General features: G+C 40.8%; 2 protein-coding genes across 3 annotated transcripts; one reads left to right on the forward strand and one right to left on the reverse strand.

Moving 5' to 3' along the window:
- Positions 1 to 616: 616 nt before the first annotated feature.
- Positions 617 to 4157, reverse strand: LOC112026573 (uncharacterized). Of its 2 annotated transcripts, XM_024059266.2 has the most exons (4): positions 3554 to 4157; positions 3174 to 3473; positions 2704 to 2816; positions 617 to 1775 (listed from the first exon to the last, which is right to left on the reverse strand). In XM_024059266.2, exons 1-4 carry the CDS (start codon positions 4035 to 4037, stop codon positions 1746 to 1748), a joined length of 927 nt encoding a protein of 308 aa, XP_023915034.2. In that variant the 5' UTR covers positions 4038 to 4157; the 3' UTR covers positions 617 to 1745. The 2 variants fall into 2 exon arrangements, with proteins under 2 accessions (XP_023915034.2, XP_065630761.1); XM_065774689.1 differs by lacking the exon at positions 617 to 1775 and having other exon boundaries at positions 2440 to 2816.
- An 11048-nt stretch (positions 4158 to 15205) lies between these two features.
- LOC136068038 (uncharacterized) lies at positions 15206 to 19552 on the forward strand. Its single transcript, XM_065774660.1, has one exon. It carries the CDS (start codon positions 15206 to 15208, stop codon positions 19550 to 19552), a length of 4347 nt encoding a protein of 1448 aa, XP_065630732.1.
- Positions 19553 to 20618: the final 1066 nt, after the last annotated feature.

Consider the following 20618-nt stretch of genomic DNA (forward strand, 5'->3'; position numbering starts at 1 on the left):
AAGTCCATCAGCTCCCACGACGGATCTAACTATTGGCTCTTCGTCGTCAGTTGAACCCTCCTCTATTTCAATCATCTTCATATCCTCATTTGTTAAGGACGGGGAGGATGAAGACGGACTACTCTCCTCGCTCAGAGCATCTTGGTCTTTGGGACCTGACGGGTATACCTCTTCGTAGTCCGCCCCGTCACGGACGACTGACTGGTTACTTGACGCACTAGACATGGCCTATATGTAATGACAAAACCTAAGACTCTGACGGGTTTGGAAAAAGCGACGGGGGCATAAAGTCTATATATATATATATATATATAATATTAAAAAGTAAATAAAAATTAAAAAAAGGACGGAGTGAGGATTGCTTACCAAAATTAAGAGCGACGGGGGAATAAAGTCTAAAAATATATATATATATATATATAATATTAAAAAGTAAATAAAAATTAAAAAGAGGACGGAGTGAGGATTGCTTACCAAAATTACGGAATGAACAAGAGGTCGCAGACGACGGGTATAAGAGTGAACAAAGTACTCTCTGACAGGTATGATAGACTCGCTTTGACAATATTTTCTAGTGAAAAGTGGAAAAATGAGAGGGGAATGGGTCAATATTTATAAGAGATGTGCACAGAAGACGAAGCGACACCTCGTTCTAAAACAACGACCATTGAAGGGGTGACACTTGGCATGGGTCATAAATGTGTTACTTCTAACTTGTAAGTGTACGGAGATAAGTTCATGGGGCTAGGTATCATAGTCAATTGATCGAGGTTTTAAAACCACCACCCCATGGGTCCGTCTGCTTAGGTATGACGGATCCATCGGGTGAGGGGGCAACTGAAAGGGGAAAAATGTACGACTACGATACCTAGTATGATGGAACGGGCTGATTATGGTTCGTGGGCTGAAAGGTAGACAAGCCCGTTATGTGCAAGGCCTGTTGAGGACGAATCCGGAGTGGACGGATGAGAGAGGAACGGATTGATCGGCCATGAGCCTGCTGGACCTCTTGATGGGAATACTTGTGGCCCATTCTCAGAAAGTCTTAAACAGAATCCTAGTGCAAGGTGGATTCTAGAGATTACATATATTGGTGAAGATCTTCCCTATAAGGAAAAGACTTGTCCACCACATTTTGGACTCTTAAAGATGATTTCTATAAGGAAAGGACTTCGACTCCAAGTAAAAGAGTTCAACTCTCGACTACTATAAAAGCCCCAATACCCTCACAAATCAAGGTACACGTAATTTACCCTCTCTAGCACTCTGGAGTTGTAAAAGGTTCTAACTTGACCTTCGGAGGGCATTTGGCCGGCATCACACCGGTGCTCTCAGTAGTTTTTTCTCTTCCTTATTGTGCAAGAGATTTCTGGAGTGTGTGAGTGACGTGTAATTCATTGGTGATTTTCTCAACATCATCAAGAAGCATGCAACCTATTAAACTGATTGCATGAACGGAGAGGCTTAAATTCAAATATACATTAAGGTGTTTCCAAATGCAGCCTCACAATTGTTGGGTTGAATGACTTACCACTGGCTGCATCCGTTTCTTTCCAATTGGATACCGATGCTGGTTTGGGTTTTGCATAGCATGAGTTGTAAACCACAATATAAATCCCCACAAGAGATCAAAGAGTGGAGCCAAGATTGAGGCAATAACCGCCAATGATTTGCTCTCAATAGAAGCAAAAACCTTTGCTGCAAAGAGCACGATGTTAGCTGATTTGTTACATAGATAGCCATTCTCACACTCTCGCCAACTGCTTCATCTCATCCTGATAAAGCGTAAACAGATTAACAAGAAATCAGTTTCTGTTTTCCAAGACAGATTTTAGTTGAAAAGATTTTTGTCTTTTTGCCTTTTTAGGGGGTGTTAGGAACCCATTGGTTCCTAAAAGAATCTCAACCTTTGATTTTGGTAACTCCTTGTAACTTCGGTGCAATGCAACAGATTCAATTATCTCAAAATTGATGGCTTTGATACCACTTTTTAGGAAATTAGTGGTTTCTAACGGGGATGAATGGAAATTGCATGGAATTTGAATATATTCGAGGTAGTCAATCTACAAAGAATTATTAAGAGAGAAAAAAATGCACCACACAACAATTTGATTAATTGACTTAATACCTAATTGAGAATTAAAATTATGTGTTTATAGGAGGCTAACTCTAAATTAATTGGCTGACATGGCTCAAGATGATTGGCTAACTATTTTAGTATGTGCTCTAAGAATTAGCCATGTTTTAATTGTGTTCCATGTGCTTAATTCCTAACTAACTAACCAATTGTAAAGATGGAATTACAACAATTATTAGAAGATTACAAGGATTATGTCTGTATGCCTATGTAGCATAATTTGGGTTCCTAGTAGAGGTGGGTTTTTTCTTTTTTGGGGAGGGGGGGGGTGGGGGGGTGTGGGGGTGGTGGGGGCATGTAAGGGGAGCTTGAAACTTTTATCAAACAGGTTCACAAGGAAACAAATGTGTCATAGAGGAAGAAATATGATCACAAATAGTAGTCATTCAATTTATTTCTATAATCAAACTCAGAAATTTCCTTCTTGTTTTGTTCCAAAATTTTCCGTTTAACACCACTATAATGCACATATATTTAAAATCATCAAGCTGGGGTGGAAATACAATTAAAACAAAACCTATAAAATCTCACAAGAAATATATGAAAGCGAGTGCAGAATAACCAACCTCTGTTAGATTTCCAGGCGCACAACCTGTTTCAATCATGGTCTCCATCTCAGTAAACTCTTCAAGTAGCCTTTTTTGTTTCTTGTAGTAATCATTGACCTTGCATCGTTTCCCTACAGCCAAAGAGTACAACTTTCACATTACATTCATCACTATAATAATGGACAAGGAGGTGAATGAAAGCATACAAAGTCATCAACTATTCATGTTTCATTTTCCAAAAGAACATCAGGTGTGTTAAAGAATAATAAAACATTGATACATTATAACTCTAAAACAACCGATCGAAAACGAAAGTAAATATGTGAAGTACCTAGCCAAAACTCCAACAGGAACTTCAAAGCTGTCAGGTTATCTAAAGTTATTCACTAAAGCCTTCTGACTCCATCATTCAGAAACATTGCCAATTTTGTTGTATCCGTGCATTCATATTACATACATAAGGATTTGTGATTGTGAAGAGGGCTTACTTGGGGTACGAAGAAAGTGTAGAATGAAGGAGCCATGTTCAGCATCCCTTCTTTGAGGCAATTTAGGGAACTCTTCCAGATTTATCCTCCATGACATGTCCTCTTTCTCCACGGCTGATGACAGAAGAGGCTGTGTTTTGCTCTCAATGTTTGCCTCCACCATTATGCTTCTCACTTCTGTTGGCAAAAGAGGCTCCATTTTGCTCTCAATGTCTACCTCCACCATGCCCTCCTTCATGTCTTGAGGCAAAAGAGGCTCTGTTTTGCTCTCAATGTCTGCCTCCACCATGCCTTTCACGTCTTGTGGCAAAAACACACAGAAATAAACACCTCCCTATCAATAATATTATACGTACATAAAATTTGTGAATTGGGCTTACTTGGGGTACGAAGAGGATGGCGCAGAGTGAAGGAGCTATGTTCACCATTCCTTCTTTCAGGCAATAGATGCTTCATTCTGCTCTCAATTTTTTCCTCCACCGTGCCTTTCACGTCTGGTGGCAAAAGAGGCTTCGCTTTGCTCTCAAAGTTTGCCTCTCTCTCTCTCCTCCTTGACATGGACAACGACATGTCCTTTTTCTTCATCACTGGGAACAAAGGAAGCTCCAGTTTGCTCCCATTGTTTCGCTCTATCTCTCCCTTACATGGCGCAGACGAATTCTCCACCTCTGGTTGCAAAAGAGGCTCCGTTTTGCTCTCAGAGTTTGCCCCTCTCTCTCTCCTCCTTGACGTAGACGACGACATGTCCTTTTTCTCCACGTCTAGGGACAAAGGAGGCTCCATTTTGCTCCCATTGTTTCCCCCTATCTCTCCCTTCCATGGCGCAGACGAATTCTCCACCTCTGGTAGCAAAAGAGGTTCCATTTCTCTCTCTCTCTCACTCAAAGAGACACAAAACAAAGTAAAAAAGAATAAAAAGCAGATTGCTGAGCTTTTGGGGTTTGTTTGCAACTACTCTTCTAGTGAAAATGAGACTGTTAGCTCTTTTTTTATATAAATAAAATGAGACTGATGAGTGGTGAAGGTCCGGGTTTCGCTTTATAAAACGCGGTAAACGAAATTGAGAAAAGACTAAGAAAATAGACACTATGAAGCTTCGTTGCAAACTGAGTGTCGGCTAAAAAGTTGTCTTCATTTTGCACACGGAAGGACCACGTAACTGTGTAATGCAGCTCGTTAATAAATAAAATTGAATACAAATCCACTATCTCAAATTTTTTGTTGCATATATAGTGACAATTTTTTTTTTTTGGCAAACTGGACTAAGGTTTCTAAAACAAAAGGAAAATATATATATATATATATGTATGATTTTTCTTAACTTAAAATCTTAGGTGCTTGGGAGCTAAGAAGAAATGGTTCAAGTTATGAAATTAGCAGTATATCATAATACTAATTTTCATAAATGTTGAAAGATCTTAAATTCAAATAAATAAAATTGTCTTCACAAACCGCTCTCATGAAATGTTACATTGCATAAAAGGAAAATCAATAATTGTTAATTCATCTTAATTATCTTTTTAAATAAAATTAACTATTAAAAAATAGTACAATATTTCCTAGGAATTCAAAACATAAGTTATTAGCGAAAATATTCATTTTTTAATAAAATTTATTTATAACACTTTTTTGTATCATTAAAAAATATTTACAATTTGAAAATTATTCTTTTAGTTTTAAACAAATTTTCTCAAACCCAAGTTTTTCTGCCCTACAGTCCAAAAGATGGCTTATGATGATTGCTACTACTCTTTCTATTTTTTATAGAAAAATTAAATCTTGTATTGATTGTATTCGTCAATTCATATTTTTCCTATAATATTCTAATGTATAATATTTTAAATTAAGAAATTATATGATTGACTAATTTGATAACAATTGTTAACCTTGTTTTAATAATTACTCACATAGTATTTTAACAATTGTAAACATCATATTAATTTTTGTATAATCATATAATCTTCTTATTCTTAATTATAATTTTCTTCTTAAGATAATTAGATTATATTTTTCAATAAATTTTTATTTTCTATCACTTTTTATTATTTAATTTTAACATTTATTATTGTTGCGCTCTAGTTGAGTCACATCAAAAGTCATCTAATTATATTTTTTCTTTTTTCTATATTTTTCTAACATTTATTCATTTAAGGTAAATTAAGAACTCCTTTATTGAACCATCAAAATATCATATTTTTCTTATTTTTAACTCTTATTATTATTATTAGTTTCTCAACTTATTGTTACACTTCCTTCAACCTTTCTCTCTCACTTTTACCTTTTCATCTTCCAACTACTGTCTACCTTAATTCATATGTGGTATAGTATATAATTTAGTCTTTAAAATTTATTGAAGATAATTTATTCTCCTTAAAAATTGAACTATTTATAAAAGTATTTTCCAATTTATTCTTTAAAATTTTCATTCCCTTAAAGAGATTATCATGGTAATTAAAATTCATCATAAATTTACAATTGATATTACTCAAATAATTGATAAATACAATCTACTTGGATATTACTCAAATAATTGATAGATACATTCAAACACATAGTCATGTAGATTGTATTTTAATATAAACTCAAATTATCACTTCCAAAATATCTAAAAATTAACTCAAACCAAAACAATAAGAGAGGGAGAGAGAGAGAGAGAGTACATGTGATGAGGAACTCAAAAAAACACACCACAAAAATGTATTAACCCAATGCATAGATACAAAAAAATACAAAAATATATCAATCTAAAATAGAGTTGTAGAAAAGAATAAATAAGAGAGAGAGAGAGAGAGAGAGAGAGAGAGAGAGAGAGAATATTCACCTTTTTTGGGAGAGAATGTGAGAAAAATAGTAAATTTATATAAAAGAATATGAGTAAAAGAATACTCAAAAGAAAATGTATAGTTGTTGTTGAGGCCCATTTTAGCAAAGAAAGAAGAAAGGGGCCAATGGCAAGAAAAACCCCAATAATATAATAAAGAGCGAAGAAAGAAGAATTAGCAAAGTGAAAAAAAAAAATCATTAAGCCCGAGTGGAAGGAATAATGATCCACAGGCCTATGAAATAATAATAATAAAAGGCCATAAAGAAAGCAAACGAGCCCAAAGGAGCCCAAACAAGGAAGTAATAAGCCCATGAGAATTATAAAAAATGGAAAGTAAGCAAAATGGGTTGGAGGAACCCAAAGAAAGGAAATAGCAAATGGGGTTGACGTAAAAGCCAACAAACTCCCGAAAGTAAATGATATGGTAGTTGGGCTAAGGAAGCCCAAAAGATGTGGTAAAAGCCCATGGGAATGTAAGAATGGAATAGGCCAAGGATGCCCAAAAGAATGAAGTGGGTCGAGGATACCCAAAAGAAAGATATGGGTCAAGGGAGCCCAAGATGGCATGAGGATTAACCCAGCAAAAATACTGGGTAACATGAATTGAATAAAGGAAAAGTACATGGCAGGCCCACAGGAGGCCTAGCAGGTACAAGTCAAGTGGTAACATGGCAGAAGCAATGGAGTGGCATCATAGGAATACTAGTTGGCCCACAAACCAGCAATAAAGAGAAACAAGGGTTGAATTGAAGAAGAAAGGGCCCTTGCCCAAGCAAGACCCAACCCAAGAAGGAAACGAAATGCAAAGGATAAAGACCTAGACTCACCCATGCCACAAAAGGTTGAAAATAAGCAACAAAAACATGCAGCGAGACCAGATAGACTCACAGACAATGACAAACACATGAATGACGGACAAACCATGGACTCACATGGGGATGAAGCACGCACAAGGCTCAGGCACATCCACTTGTACCCAGCCAATACAGGCATGGTGGGCTATGAGCCAGAGGTAAAAGATGGTATAGTTTGGTGGTGGGGAGAAGGGGGAAGTCTATTTTGGGATTCCCACTCAAGCTCTTTTGGGGGAAGTGTCCTGCTAGGATGACATACCATCCAAAAGAAGGAAAAATGAGCTGAAATCACTAAGTGCATGCTATAGGAGTTAGTAAAAGAGAATACCCAACCTTTATCCGGATGGGGATGCTACGGAAAGCAAGAAAACAAAACAAAACTCTTTTGTGCACAGGGTAGTGGTGATGGTTGAGTAGTTGGCAGACCAATACCGTTTGGGAAGGAAACCCACACCAGGTCAAAAGTAGTTGAGGGGTAAAACAGTAAAATTCTTCATAATAGGCAGTATAAAAAGGCCTTAGCTGTGTACAGTGAAAAACAACAAGAATAACAAGAAGCAAGCAGAAAGTAAGGAAAAACAAGTGAGGAAAATAACAAGAAAGAAAAATAAAGAAGAAAAGAGGGAATATAGGAATAAGAAAGGAAATGGAGAAGAAAGGAAAACATAGTGGATAAAAAGGGACGTGAGGAAGCAAGAGTGTAATAGGGCATGCACCAATAGGCTACTCCCTTTTCTCCCTCTCAACAACCTACCCCTCTAGCAAGATTAAAGGATTTGAGGATAAGCCATTTAGGCCCATTCTTTTAAAGTAGGCAATTTTCATGGTAGGATTTCCCTATGAGATTGCCCACATTGGAGAGTAGTTCCCTTCCTAGACTTAAATCTGCTAAGGAACCAAGCGTAGCAGACTAATCCCCCTTTTTCTTTTTATTAATTGATCAAGCATTGACATTATTCCTTCTTTTCTTTTATTATTGTCACTCACCTATTTCTGCCGTACTCATATCGCTGTGTTTTCCCTTACTAAGAAAGTGGTTTAATTATTGTCTTTGGTTGATAGCAAATATATTCTTCTTATTTTATTATATTATGCCCTCCTAGTATAACATTTTTGTGATAGCATCTTTTGCTGTGGGCACGTGACCAAGATCTTAGCAAAGGGGTCCTAGCTTGTGCACAAGCTCACTTGAAGTGAGTTTCAATCAAGCCAGTCCCGACTCTCATACCCCAAAACTATTGGGCCACAACGCAGTAGGATGCAGTCCAACTCAGAAGTACAAAAAGGCCCACCACAGTTGTAAACAAGAAAATTATCCAAGCCATGCTACATAGTAGAATAACATTATATCATTAAATACTATATAATGTCGTAGGATAACATCTATCAATAAAATTAAAAAAAAAAACGAAAAGAAAAGAAAAAATATTAAAAATTAAAGTACAATCAAATTGCATCCATCTCATCTATCTAAAGTAGTGTTCAACACAAAAATTAGCCAACCTAAAATAGATAGGCAAGAGAGAATAATAAATTTTTATAGTAAGAGAGAGAGAATATTCACATTTTTTTGGTGCCAAATATGGATTGAATGGAAGAGAGAACAACAAAATTTTATAGTAAATAAAATGGAAGAAGAAGAGTAAAAACAAAAGGAAGATGAAGAGGTGGAGGAATGGTAATGTTAATGTATAAAGTAGTGGGGAGATAAAAAGGTAAAAGCAATGAGAAAATGTTGTAGGAAGTGTAATTGTAAGGTGAGAAATTAAAAAATAGAAGAATAGTTAAAGAGGTGAGAGAAAAATATAGGAAATAGATAGATGATAGGGGTCAATTGGAGCGTAGCAACAATAAATAGTATTTTTTACCTTTTAGATATATATAAATTGTGAAATCGTTTCACAATTATAATTGAAATCATGTATTTAAAACATGATTTTAATTGAGTATTCCATATAGACATTGTAACTATACTATTACTATTCAATAACATAATATGAACTTTTTGTATTAAACACACCTCAATGTTATTTGATAAGTATTTGATTTTTTTTTTTTAAATTCTTTAAAATTTTTAATTTTTCAATTTATACTATGAAACATAATAATAATAATAATAATAATAATAATAATAATAAGATATGTATAAAAACACAATATGATAAAAGGTTAAAAATTGGCGGATCAGGCTGTTTTTTTTTTTACAACATCCCATATTCTTAACCAACTTTTACATTTTTATCCCACTTTTACTATTTTTTAGTTGTAACTTTTAGTCTATAAATGATAAAACTAAGATGTAACACATTAGATTCCCCAATTAGACTAATCTGAATTTAATTTAATTGTTCTTAAAAAAAATATATTGTTTGTATTTTATTGGTCATGTTAGTTCGAATTTAATTGAAGAAACTAATTTATTACACTTTGTGGGGGCCTTTTTTGTTGTGTGTTGGGTTGGGCTGCCTCCCGCGGTAGTAGGCCCGAGTATTCTAAGTAAGAGAGTTGAGACCAGTCCAACTGCAACTCAATTTGGTCGGCTTGTGCGTAAACGTTGAGTCCAAGTCTGAGGGAAGACGCAGCAAAGTGAGCTTATCCTCTATTTCTGCCGCAGAAGACATTTCTCCAGTTTCTGCCACAGGATTGACTTTTCTACTGTGCAGCAAAACTTTCTACCATGTAGTGAAGCTGTTTGTTGTGCAATAAAGTTTTCTGCTGTGCAATAAAGCTGTCTGCGGTGCATTAAAACTGTCTGCTGTGCTTTAAAGCCTTCTGCCGTGTGAATGACTACTCTTCATTTTTACTGCAGATATACTTTTCCACTTCCTTGGCCTGGCTTGTGCGCAAACCACACTACGTTTGCTGAAGTCTGTTTATAAGCTCACAGTAGGCAGAGCCACTATTAAGAGGTTATGGTAGGCAAATATAATATAGATAATGTAAAGAAAGTATAGTCACTATTTCTGCCACAATAAGTAAAGTAAATGACTTAAAAGGCCTTACGTTCAAAAAATATAACTTAAACAAAGGGTAGAACAGGGTTAGTAGAGTTAAAAGAATGGGTCTGTCGCACTAAGTATTACTGCGGGGCTCTAACCAGGGAAGGGAAAACTGCTCCCTCAACGCAAGTAACTTCAGAGGAGAAATTAATTGCTTTGAGAGGCCAGCCCCAAATGGTGTGTGCTCGAGTATAAGTCGTTTTTCTTCCAATGGAGAGCAAGGCTATTGAGGGAGAGAGGGGGTTAACCCATTTGGGTGCATGCCTGCCATAAAATACTCTGTTTTTCCTTCTCCCTCCTCTGTTCTTTTGTTTATCTTCTCTCTCTCTTTTCTTTCTTTTCTTTCTTGCCTTTCTTTTCTTTTTTCCTTTCTTTCTTTCTTTTCTTTGTTTAATTCTTCTTTGTTTTCTCCTCCCCTTTTTTTCTCTTTTTCCATTCCTCCCTCCCTTTTTCTGTACATAGCTACAGGTCTCTTATATAAAGCCTCCCGTGACCAGTTTTACTGTTCTAACCCCTTAATGGCCCTTGTATGGTATGTGAGCCTTTTGTCGACCACTTACCAAGTCAATGGTTCTGATTACCACCATTGACCTGTGGCTTTCAGATAATGAAGGTTCCTTTTCTACTCGTCCATTGTGTACCCTCTCCCTCTCGGTCTTTCATGGCATGCACCTAGTGGTTCTTACCCAGCCTTGCCTCTTTTGGGTAGCATGTCATCCCAACAGGACTGTGCCCACTGAAAGAGCCTGAGCAAGAACCATAAGAATGGGTTTCCACTCCTCTCCCCACCGCCAGACTGTGCCCTTACCCATGACCTCATCCTTTCCCATAGTGGCCAAGTATAGGCTGGTGATGCCTGGGTCGTACGCATGCTTTACCTTTTTGATGTTTCATACGTTTGCTGAGGTCTGAGAATGGGTGTGTATATCCTACCGTGCGCTTTTTGGCTTTTTTTGGTGTGGGTTGCATCTCCAACGTTTATGACTTATCCCTTTCTTAGGGGGTTGGGCCTTGCTGGATCATTGGGCCTCCCTCTAGTTTGGGTGTTTGTTTCGTGGCTTGGCATTTGCTCCCATACCAGATTGTTGTTCTTGCTGTTGACACTTCTTGTCGTTCCTTGTTTCTTTTCACTATGCTTCTTCATATCAGTTTTCACGCCTATCTTTTTTATACAAAAGGATTTGGGCTTTTGTGAGCTAAGTAATGTTGACTGGATCAAAAGGGTCTTGGACCCAATTTATCTTTATCTGCCGAAGTCATCCTACCAGAGAACTGTATTTCTGCGGCAGATCTGTATTCTGCTAAAGAATCGTATTCTGTAGTAAATTTGTATACTGCAGCAATAAAGCCTTTTGCTGAAGAATAGGGACGTGTGTCTTCATCTGCCGAAGCCATTCTGCCAAAGAACTGTATTCTGCGGCAAAACTGTATTCTGCGGCAAATTTGTAATTTGCTGCAGATTTGCGTTTTGCTATAGATTTCTTTCACTTGCACTTCTTTCTTTGGAAATTTCTTGCTCTTTGGTCTTCTTGGTGGGTCTTTAGGCCTTGCTTCTCATTGGGCTTTCTTCCTCATGGGCCTTTGGGTACAGATTTGCAAAAAATGGGCATCAACACACCTAAAGTAATGTACTTAAGGTTTTCACTTTCTTAAAAGTATTACAATCCCCTTCCACTTTGTAGCCATCCACAAGTCTCTCCTCATCGCCTAATCACATTTTTATTAGCTTCTCCCCCTTCCTTGACAAAGAGTTTTCTTATTTAAAGTTAATTAAATATTGAGGGATACGATCTTCTTCTCCTTCTTTTTCATTGCTCTTTTAGTCTAATTTCTATTATTTATCTTAGGCGTAAATGCACTTTTAGTCCCTACAATTTGGCTTTTTTCCATTTTAGTCCCTACATTTTAATTTTACCACTTTTAGTCCCTAAATCAATTAACGCGTTCCATTTTGTTCTTCTCAGTCATCATGAAGAACATGTTCATGTTCTTCCTCAAATAATTTGTTTGGTTGCCAAGGAAATTAAAAAAAATCAAGAACATGCCAACATGGAACACGTAAAATCAAAGGGCACAGATCTACAAAATACAAAGACCTTCAAAGATTCAAAACACAAATAACACAAACCCAAAACCAACCTTCAATCTCTAGCAAATCCAGAACATTACATGAAAAATCAAACCCTCCATACAAACATCAAACCCAGAAACAAACCCATAAATTTCAAACCCAAATTTGAGAAACCTGTAAACAAACCCAGAAATTTTAAACCCACCAATCTAATAGAGACTCACTAATCTGTTAGAGATTGTTCTTGTTGCCATAATCGTTGCACGTTTCCTTCAAGAAACTCATGTAAAAGGTCGTGGCCGCGTCGGTCTTCGAGAAAAACTCATACGTGTAGGAGCGTCGGCTGTCGACGATGATCACGCGCCCATCGAGCAAGAGCTAGTTCAATGCATACCATCAGTGTTCACCAAGCGCCACTCCGAGCTGGGTCCAGTCGCAGGAGGAGTCATCGCAGGGAGTGAACGTGCAGACCACGCAGTCGCCTTCGTGGTACCCGCCCATTTGGACTAAGGTTCCGTTGGGGATCAACAAGCCCGAAGAGCACCACGTGTCGGTCTGGATTAGGATGGGACGAACGATGTTCGAAGCGATGTCGTACACAATGGAGTGAGATGTGCAGTTCGATGGCTAGTTTGGTTTTTGAATGCAGGCATTGTTTGGGAGAGAGAGGTTTGAAGGACCCACTAATCTGTGAGAGATTGTTCTCATCGATCTAATAGAGACCCAAAATTTTTTAATTTAATTTCTCTTTTATACAACCCAGTTTTAATTTTTTTTTTTTTAGTTAAAATTAATAAATAATTTTTTTTTAATTTATAAGATGAAGTGGCATTTTTAATAGTAAAATAAAAAATTTTATTATTATTTTAATAGTTCCGTTTGCCACCTAAACAATTTTCGGTAGTGGGCTAACGAAAATGACTAAAATGGAACACGTTAATTGATTTAGGGACTAAAAGTGGTAAAATTTAAATGTAGGAACTAAAATGAAAAAAAGCCAAAATGTAGAGACTAAAAGTACATTTATGCCTTTATCTTATGATTTATGATTTTCTTCTTTAGTTCAATTTCTATTTAGGTAAGAGGTGCCAAAGTGATTTTAAATTTATATTTGACCATAGTAGTCTAATTTGGTTGAATTTAATTCTATTAATTTATGGTTGTTTAAAGTGATATTTTAATATTTAGTTTCTATGAATATTATTTACTTGTTAAAAACCCATGAGTTGCACTGTTTTAATCATAGACTTATAAAATATTAATTTTATTTGATAAAAATAATTATATGAAAGATCAATTATATAAATCTTTGTGATTTTATGTTTGTTAATTAAATTGTAGGAACTTTTTGAGTTTTTGTTTGTTTTAAGAAAATATTAATTACACATTGAATTACCTAAGGTATACAAAATGTGTAATATGTAAACTTTACTATATAAAAACATAAATAATAATAGAAAATATAATCGATAATTTCATCTGATTCAATTTTGTATATTCATTTGACTTTCTTCTAAAAAAATTTTTAAATATTATTCAAGATAATATATGTTCATAAATTTTACTTTAAATCATAAACAAAGATGTAAAACTTGCACGATTTTGATCATGAAATTAGGTCAAGAAATTATAGAATATGTAATATTTTATTTGGGGAGATATAACTAAAATAAAGAGCATAATTATATAACTTTATAATTCCAATATGATGCTAACTTTTATTGATATGGAAGAATTACACGCAGGTACCATAAGCCCAACCCGTCAGCTTTTGCTCTGGCTGACGGGTCCTCTATGACATGCTAGGCGCGAAGGAATGCATGCTAACTAGGTTAAAACAAAACCGACGGGCCGAAGTCCCCTAGGCTACTGAACAAAGCATAAAGGCTGACGGTAACTTAGCTGAAGGGAAGTACAGGCTGACGGCTGAAAGGCTGACGGTTCCATAAAGACCATAACTTGGTCATCACGCATGGGTCTTAGGGAAATTACTTGTATTCCACGCCCAGTATCAGAGTCCTATAAGGAAAGGATTCCGCAATCTACGCGCATAAGGATTCCTATAAGGAAAAGACTTCTACTCCAAGGAAGAAAGGTCCACCCTCTACTACTATAAAAGCCCCAATACCCTCATAAGCCGAGGTACGTATAATTAACCCCTCTCTAGCACTCTAGAGTTGAAAAAAAAGTTCTAACTTGACCTTCGGAGGGTATTTGGCCGGCACCACACCGGTGCTCTCTGCGAGGTCCTTTCCTTTTTGTTGTGTAGGTGTTGTTTTGAGCGTACAAGCGTCGTGCAACTCACTGGTGAGATTTACGGCATCATCAGTTGGCGCCGTCTGTGGGAAACGCTTTTAAGTGACTAAGCCGCATTATCGTTTCCCGGTCTAAAGGGTTGCATGGTACTCACTCGCTCAATGGCAACTACTAATGACGTACAAGGAGAGGAACCGCCCACGACTGCCCTTGAGAGACAAGTTCAGACTCTCGGTGCCGCCGTGGAGCGTCTCACCAAACGGAACCTCGACTTGGAAGAACAGCTGCGCCAGAAGGATACACCACCAAATGGCCAACCAGAAGATCAGGAAGGGACTAGCGCTCCAAACAGGAATCAGGAGAGACCTGAGGGCAGCCACGCCCCAAGCAGGCCGGAAAGGCAGCATGTGAGCATGCCATCCCTCATGGATGCGACTCCACCACATATTGCCGCCGAGATGCAAGCAATGAGGGAACAGATGGAGGTCATGATGAACGCCCTCAAAGGGAGAGTCTCTAGCGATCTTGACGATCTAGTCAACCGTACCGATTCACCCTTCACTATGGCCGTGAACTCTTTCCCCCTGCCCCACAAGTTTCGCATGCCGAATATAGAAAGCTATGACGGGGTGAAGGATCCTTTGGATCACCTGGAGACTTTCAAAACCCTGATGCATCTTCAAGGGGTGGCAGATGAGATTATGTGCAGGGCCTTCCCCACAACACTCAAAGGCCCCGCAAGGATATGGTTCAGCCGACTGACGCCCAACTCTATCAGCACCTTTAAGGAGCTAAGCGCCCAATTCACTACACACTTCATTGGCGGACATAGGTATAAGAAGTCCACGGCATGCTTAATGAGTATCAAGCAAAGAGAGGACGAGACATTACGATCCTACATAACGCGCTTTAATAAGGAAGCGCTATCGGTTGACGAAGCCGACGACAAAATACTTGTAGCAGCCTTCACCAATGGGTTGCGGAAGGGCAAGTTTTTGTTCTCTCTATACAAGAACGACCCAAAGACCATGTCGGAAGTACTCTACAGGGCTACTAAGTATATGAATGCGGAGGACGCATTGCAGGCCCGAGAAGAGAAGCCAAGGAAAAGAGAAAGGCAGGAGGAGGCGCGACCAGACCAAGGGAGAAAGAGGCCCAGAGCAGGAGACCGAAGAGACGAAAAGCGTTCCAAGCCTCCGGGAGGAAGATTCACAAGCTTCACCCCGCTGACCACCCCAATAGATCAAGTCCTAATGCAAATTAAGGACGAGGGGGCGCTGACCTTCCCTGGAAAACTGAAGGGGGATCCTAACAGGCGCCCCAGAGACAAGTACTGCCGCTTTCACCGAGACCACGGCCATGATACAGCCGACTGTTACGATTTGAAGCAGCAAATTGAGGCACTTATAAGGCAAGGGAAATTGCAGAAGTTCGTAAGCAAAGAAAGAGCGGATCCAGCACCTCCAGAACATCCTCCCCGACGAGACAACGACCGACCAAAACCCCCCGTTGGTGACATACGAATGATCGTAGGAGGGATCGCTACCAGGCCGTCCAAAAAGGCTCGGAAGACGTACCTTCGGATGGTCCAAAACGTTCAGCTGACGGGTCCAGTGCAAAATGTGGCCCGAAGGGAAAGCCCCGTTATCGAGTTCTCAGAAGAAGACGCGCGACGCCTACGTCACCCGCACGACGACGCGCTTGTTGTCAGCTTACGGGTAGGGGACTACAACTTGCATCGAGTGTTGGTCGACAATGGTAGCTCGGCAGACATCTTGTACTACCCAGCATACCAGCAGATGAAAATCAGCAGGGAACAGCTGATTCCAACAAACGCCCCACTTGTTGGTTTTGGAGGTGCAAAGGTGTTTCCGCTGGGCGCGGTTACGTTGACTGTGACAGCCGGCGACTATCCACAGCAAATCACAAAGGACGTGACGTTCCTCGTAGTTGACCATTCGTCCGCCTATAACGCTATCCTAGGACGGCCCACCCTCAATGCGTGGAAAGCGGCAACTTCAACATATCATTTGATGATCAAGTTCCCAACAGAACACGGGGTCGGAGAGCTACGTGGAAATCAGATTGCCGCACGCGAATGTTACGTAGCCATGATGGAAATGGATGACCACCTCCATACCATGAACATAGAAGAACACCGGAGCGCAACGGAGCCAGCCGAGAGGCTTGAGGAGATACCTCTGAATGACTCCGTACCTAACCAGACAACTAGGATAGGGACCCTCGCGAGTCCCACCACTCGGCAAACGCTTGCAGCATTCCTCAAGGAGAATCGGGACGTATTCGCCTGGAGCCACGAGGATATGCCCGGAATAGATCCTTCCGTCATGGTACATAGGCTGAATGTATCACCATCCTTTCCGCCCATCCGACAGAAAAAGCGGGTCTTCGCCCCGGAACGAGATCAAGCAATAGCCGAAGAAGTCCGCAAGCTACAAGAGGCAAACTTTATTAGAGAAGTCTACTACCCCGATTGGCTAGCAAACGTGGTGATGGTCAAGAAAGCTTCCGGGAAATGGAGGATGTGTGTAGACTTCACCGATCTAAACAAAGCATGCCCTAAAGACAGCTACCCCCTCCCGAGAGTCGACACCCTAGTAGACTCTACAGCTCAACATCAGCTGTTAAGCTTCATGGATGCTTTCTCCGGCTACAATCAAATCAAAATGCACGATGAAGATCAAGAAAAAACGTCCTTCGTAACTAGCCAAGGCCTGTTTTGCTACAAGGTAATGCCGTTTGGTTTAAAAAACGCAGGTGCAACTTACCAAAGGCTTATGAACAAGATGTTCGCACAGCAGATCGGGAGAAACGTCCAGGTATATGTCGACGACATGTTGGTCAAAAGTCGAAGGGAAGAAGATCATTTAGAAGACCTCAGGGAAACATTCGACACCCTTCGCTCTTACAACATGAAGCTTAACCCGGAAAAATGTGCCTTTGGGGTGACGGCAGGAAAATTCTTGGGATTCATGGTGTCCCAGAGAGGCATCGAGGCCAATCCGGACAAGATCCGGGCTATAATGGAGATGGCACCACCAAAAAATGTAAAGGAGGTACAAAGCCTCAACGGCAAGATAGCAGCGCTAAACAGGTTCGTCTCCAGAGCAACGGACAAGTGCTTACCATTCTTCCGCACGTTGAAAAGATCTTTCGAGTGGACCGATGAATGCCAGCGAGCGTTTGAAGAATTAAAAGCTTACCTCTCCTCCCCACCATTGTTGAGTCCCTCACAACCAGGAGAAGAACTATTTCTATATCTTGCTGTCTCTTCGGCCGCAGTCAGCGCCGCCTTGATCAGAGAAGAGGGGAAAATACAGAAGCCCGTGTACTACACTAGCCGGGCGTTACGCGGGGCTGAAGAAAGATATCCACCCATGGAGAAACTTGCTTTCGCGCTAGTTACAGCGGCACGAAAACTGAAGCCGTACTTTCAAGCTCACACGATTATTGTCTTAACCGACAGGCCGTTACGACGAGCAATGGGTAGCCCGGATGCTGCCGGGCGCTTAACACTCTGGGCAATAGAACTGAGCGAGTTCGACATCCAATATCGCCCGCGCACTGCTATCAAGGGACAAGCTGTGGCAGACTTCATAGCAGAATTCGCAAACTGCGAGGATGAGGGGGCAGGGGAATCCCCGCAGTGGAGCATACATGTGGACGGATCCTCCAACAGACAGGCCGGCGGAGCCGGCATCGTACTACAGTCGCCCGAAGGAGACACGGTAGAGTGTATGGTCCGCCTCGCATTCCCCACTACCAACAACGAGGCGGAGTACGAAGCTCTGATTGCAGGGCTCGACCTCGCGAAAGCAGCAGGAGCCGAGAAAGTGAAAGTTTACTGCGACTCCCAAGTCATAGTTAACCAGATAAGCGGGGAGTATGAATGCAAAGGCGAAAGAATGAAGAAGTATGTGGAACAAGCAAGAAGAAGAATGAACGAGCTGAAGGTCAAAATTATGCAGATCCCCCGGGGCGAAAACGAGCAAGCCGACCGCTTGGCCAAAGCCGCCTCCGCCGAGCACATGGTCGCCATTAGTAGTACACTCGCCTTCACGCAGCTCTCTCCACTCATCAGTGCGGTCGACATACAGGAGCTCGATCCCCAGCATGATTGGACCACGCCGTTAATCTCCTTTCTAAAAAACGGCACTCTCCCAAATGATAAGGGGGCAGCAAGGAAACTGAAGGTTCAAGCGACGAGGTTCGTCCTGATCAGAGATGTTCTATACAAAAGAGGTTTCTCCCGCCCTTACCTACGATGCTTAGGTTCTGAAGAAGCGGATTACGTCATGAGAGAAGTACACGAAGGAATTTGTGGAAACCACTCAGGATCAAGGTCGCTAGTACACAAGTTGGTACGAACTGGGTACTTTTGGCCAACAATGCAAAAGGATGCCGAAGCTTATGTGAAGGCTTGCGACAAATGCCAAAGGTTCAGCAACATCATCAGACAGCCACCCGAAGAACTAACCCCAATGACGGCACCATGGCCGTTCGCTCAGTGGGGGTTGGACATTATGGGACCATTCCCCACGGCAATACGACAGCTGAAGTTCCTAGTTGTCGGCATTGACTACTTCACCAAGTGGGTAGAAGCTGAAGCATTGGCCACCATCACGGAAAAAAACGTACGGAGCTTCGTCTGGCGAAGCATCATATGCAGGTTTGGCATCCCAAGAGTTTTAGTCTCGGACAACGGGAAGCAATTCGACAACGACTCCTTCAGGGACTTCTGCTCACAGTTAGGAATACGGAACCACTACTCCTCTCCCGCCCACCCCCAAGCAAACGGGCAGGTCGAAGTTACAAACCGGTCCTTGCTAAAAATTCTCAAGACCCGGCTTGAGGGGGCAAAGGGCATATGGGCGGAAGAGTTGCCGAGCATACTATGGGCCTACAGAACAACAGCAAGAACACCAACAGGAGAGACACCATTCCGACTAACGTACGGAAACGAAGCAGTCGTCCCAGCTGAAGTCGGCCTTACAAGCTACAGGGTGCACAACCACGACGAAAAAAGGAATGATGAGGCCATACGTCTGCAACTTGATCTGGTGGACGAAGTTAGGATGGCAGCAGAGCAGAGGCTTGCACGGTACCAGGACCGCATGGCCAAACATTACAACTCCCGGGTCAAACACAGAGACTTCCAGGTAGGGGACCTCGTTCTAAGAAAGGTTATGGGCGCAGCAAGGGACCCCACTCAAGGGAAGCTCGGCCCTAATTGGGAAGGACCTTACCGAGTCACGGCACGGCAGAGGAAGGGAACCTACCATCTAGAGACACTGGACGGACGGAAGCTACCACATCCATGGAATGCTGAACACCTACGGAAATACTACCAGTAGGGGCGACGTTCACATAAAGCAAAAGTTGCTCTATGGGATGACGCCAAGACCTACGAACTACCTTTTCAAATATTTGCTACAATAAGCCCAAAGGGCAGTTTTTCTTTTCCTACCTAAGTATTTGCTACAATAAGCCCAAAATGGGTAGACTTTGTTTTCGAATTAATTTTTATATAGATGCATGGCAATAAGAGGAATTTACTTAGAACTACTGATGTTTCTACTTACAAATAAGAGGATATTAAAAACTGACAAATTGACCATCCACAAAGTGGACGAGATCCAAAAGCTGAAGGCCTAAAAAAGTGACCAAGTTAGTCATTCCAGCTCTCAAGCTGACGGCCAAATCGATCACCTCAGCTCTCAAGCTGACGGTTTAAAAAATAGGCCAAACCCCCATCTCAGCTCTCAAGCTGACGGCCTAAAAAAGTGACCAAGTTAGTCATTCCAGCTCTCAAGCTGACGGCCAAATCGATCACCTCAGCTCTCAAGCTGACGGTTTAAAAAATAGGCCAAACCCCCATCTCAGCTCTCAAGCTGACGGCCTAAAAAAGTGACCAAGTTAGTCATTCCAGCTCTCAAGCTGACGGCCAAATCGATCACCTCAGCTCTCAAGCTGACGGTTTAAAAAATAGGCCAAACCCCCATCTCAGCTCTCAAGCTGACGGCCTAAAAAAGTGACCAAGTTAGTCATTCCAGCTCTCAAGCTGACGGCCAAATCGATCACCTCAGCTCTCAAGCTGACGGTTTAAAAGATAGGCCAAACCCCCATCTCAGCTCTCAAGCTGACGGCCTAAAAAAGTGACCAAGTTAGTCATTCCAGCTCTCAAGCTGACGGCCAAATCGATCACCTCAGCTCTCAAGCTGACGGTTTAAAAGATAGGCCAAACCCCCATCTCAGCTCTCAAGCTGACGGCCTAAAAAAGTGACCAAGTTAGTCATTCCAGCTCTCAAGCTGACGGCCAAATCGATCACCTCAGCTCTCAAGCTGACGGTTTAAAAGATAGGCCAAACCCCCATCTCAGCTCTCAAGCTGACGGCCTAAAAAAGTGACCAAGTTAGTCAT

This window comes from Quercus suber, unplaced genomic scaffold (assembly GCF_002906115.3).
Source record: "Quercus suber isolate HL8 unplaced genomic scaffold, Cork oak 2.0 scaffold_96, whole genome shotgun sequence".
NCBI classification, from domain to species: Eukaryota; Viridiplantae; Streptophyta; class Magnoliopsida; order Fagales; family Fagaceae; genus Quercus; species Quercus suber.

What these genes read in the sequence shown, in the direction of transcription:
- LOC112026573 (XM_065774689.1), bottom strand. Translation starts at nt 4,037, where the DNA reads ATGGAACCTCTTTTGCTACCAGAGGTGGAGAATTCGTCTGCGCCATGG. An exon ending in CCATCCTCTTCGTACCCCAA is followed by an intron (nt 3,474 to 3,553) that starts GTAAGCCCAATT and finishes TTTTGCCACAAG; the next exon opens with ACGTGAAAGGCATGGTGGAG. An exon ending in ACACTTTCTTCGTACCCCAA is followed by an intron (nt 2,817 to 3,173) that starts GTAAGCCCTCTT and finishes CTTTGGCTGTAG; the next exon opens with GGAAACGATGCAAGGTCAAT.
- LOC136068038 (XM_065774660.1), top strand. Translation starts at nt 15,206, where the DNA reads ATGTCGGAAGTACTCTACAGGGCTACTAAGTATATGAATGCGGAGGAC.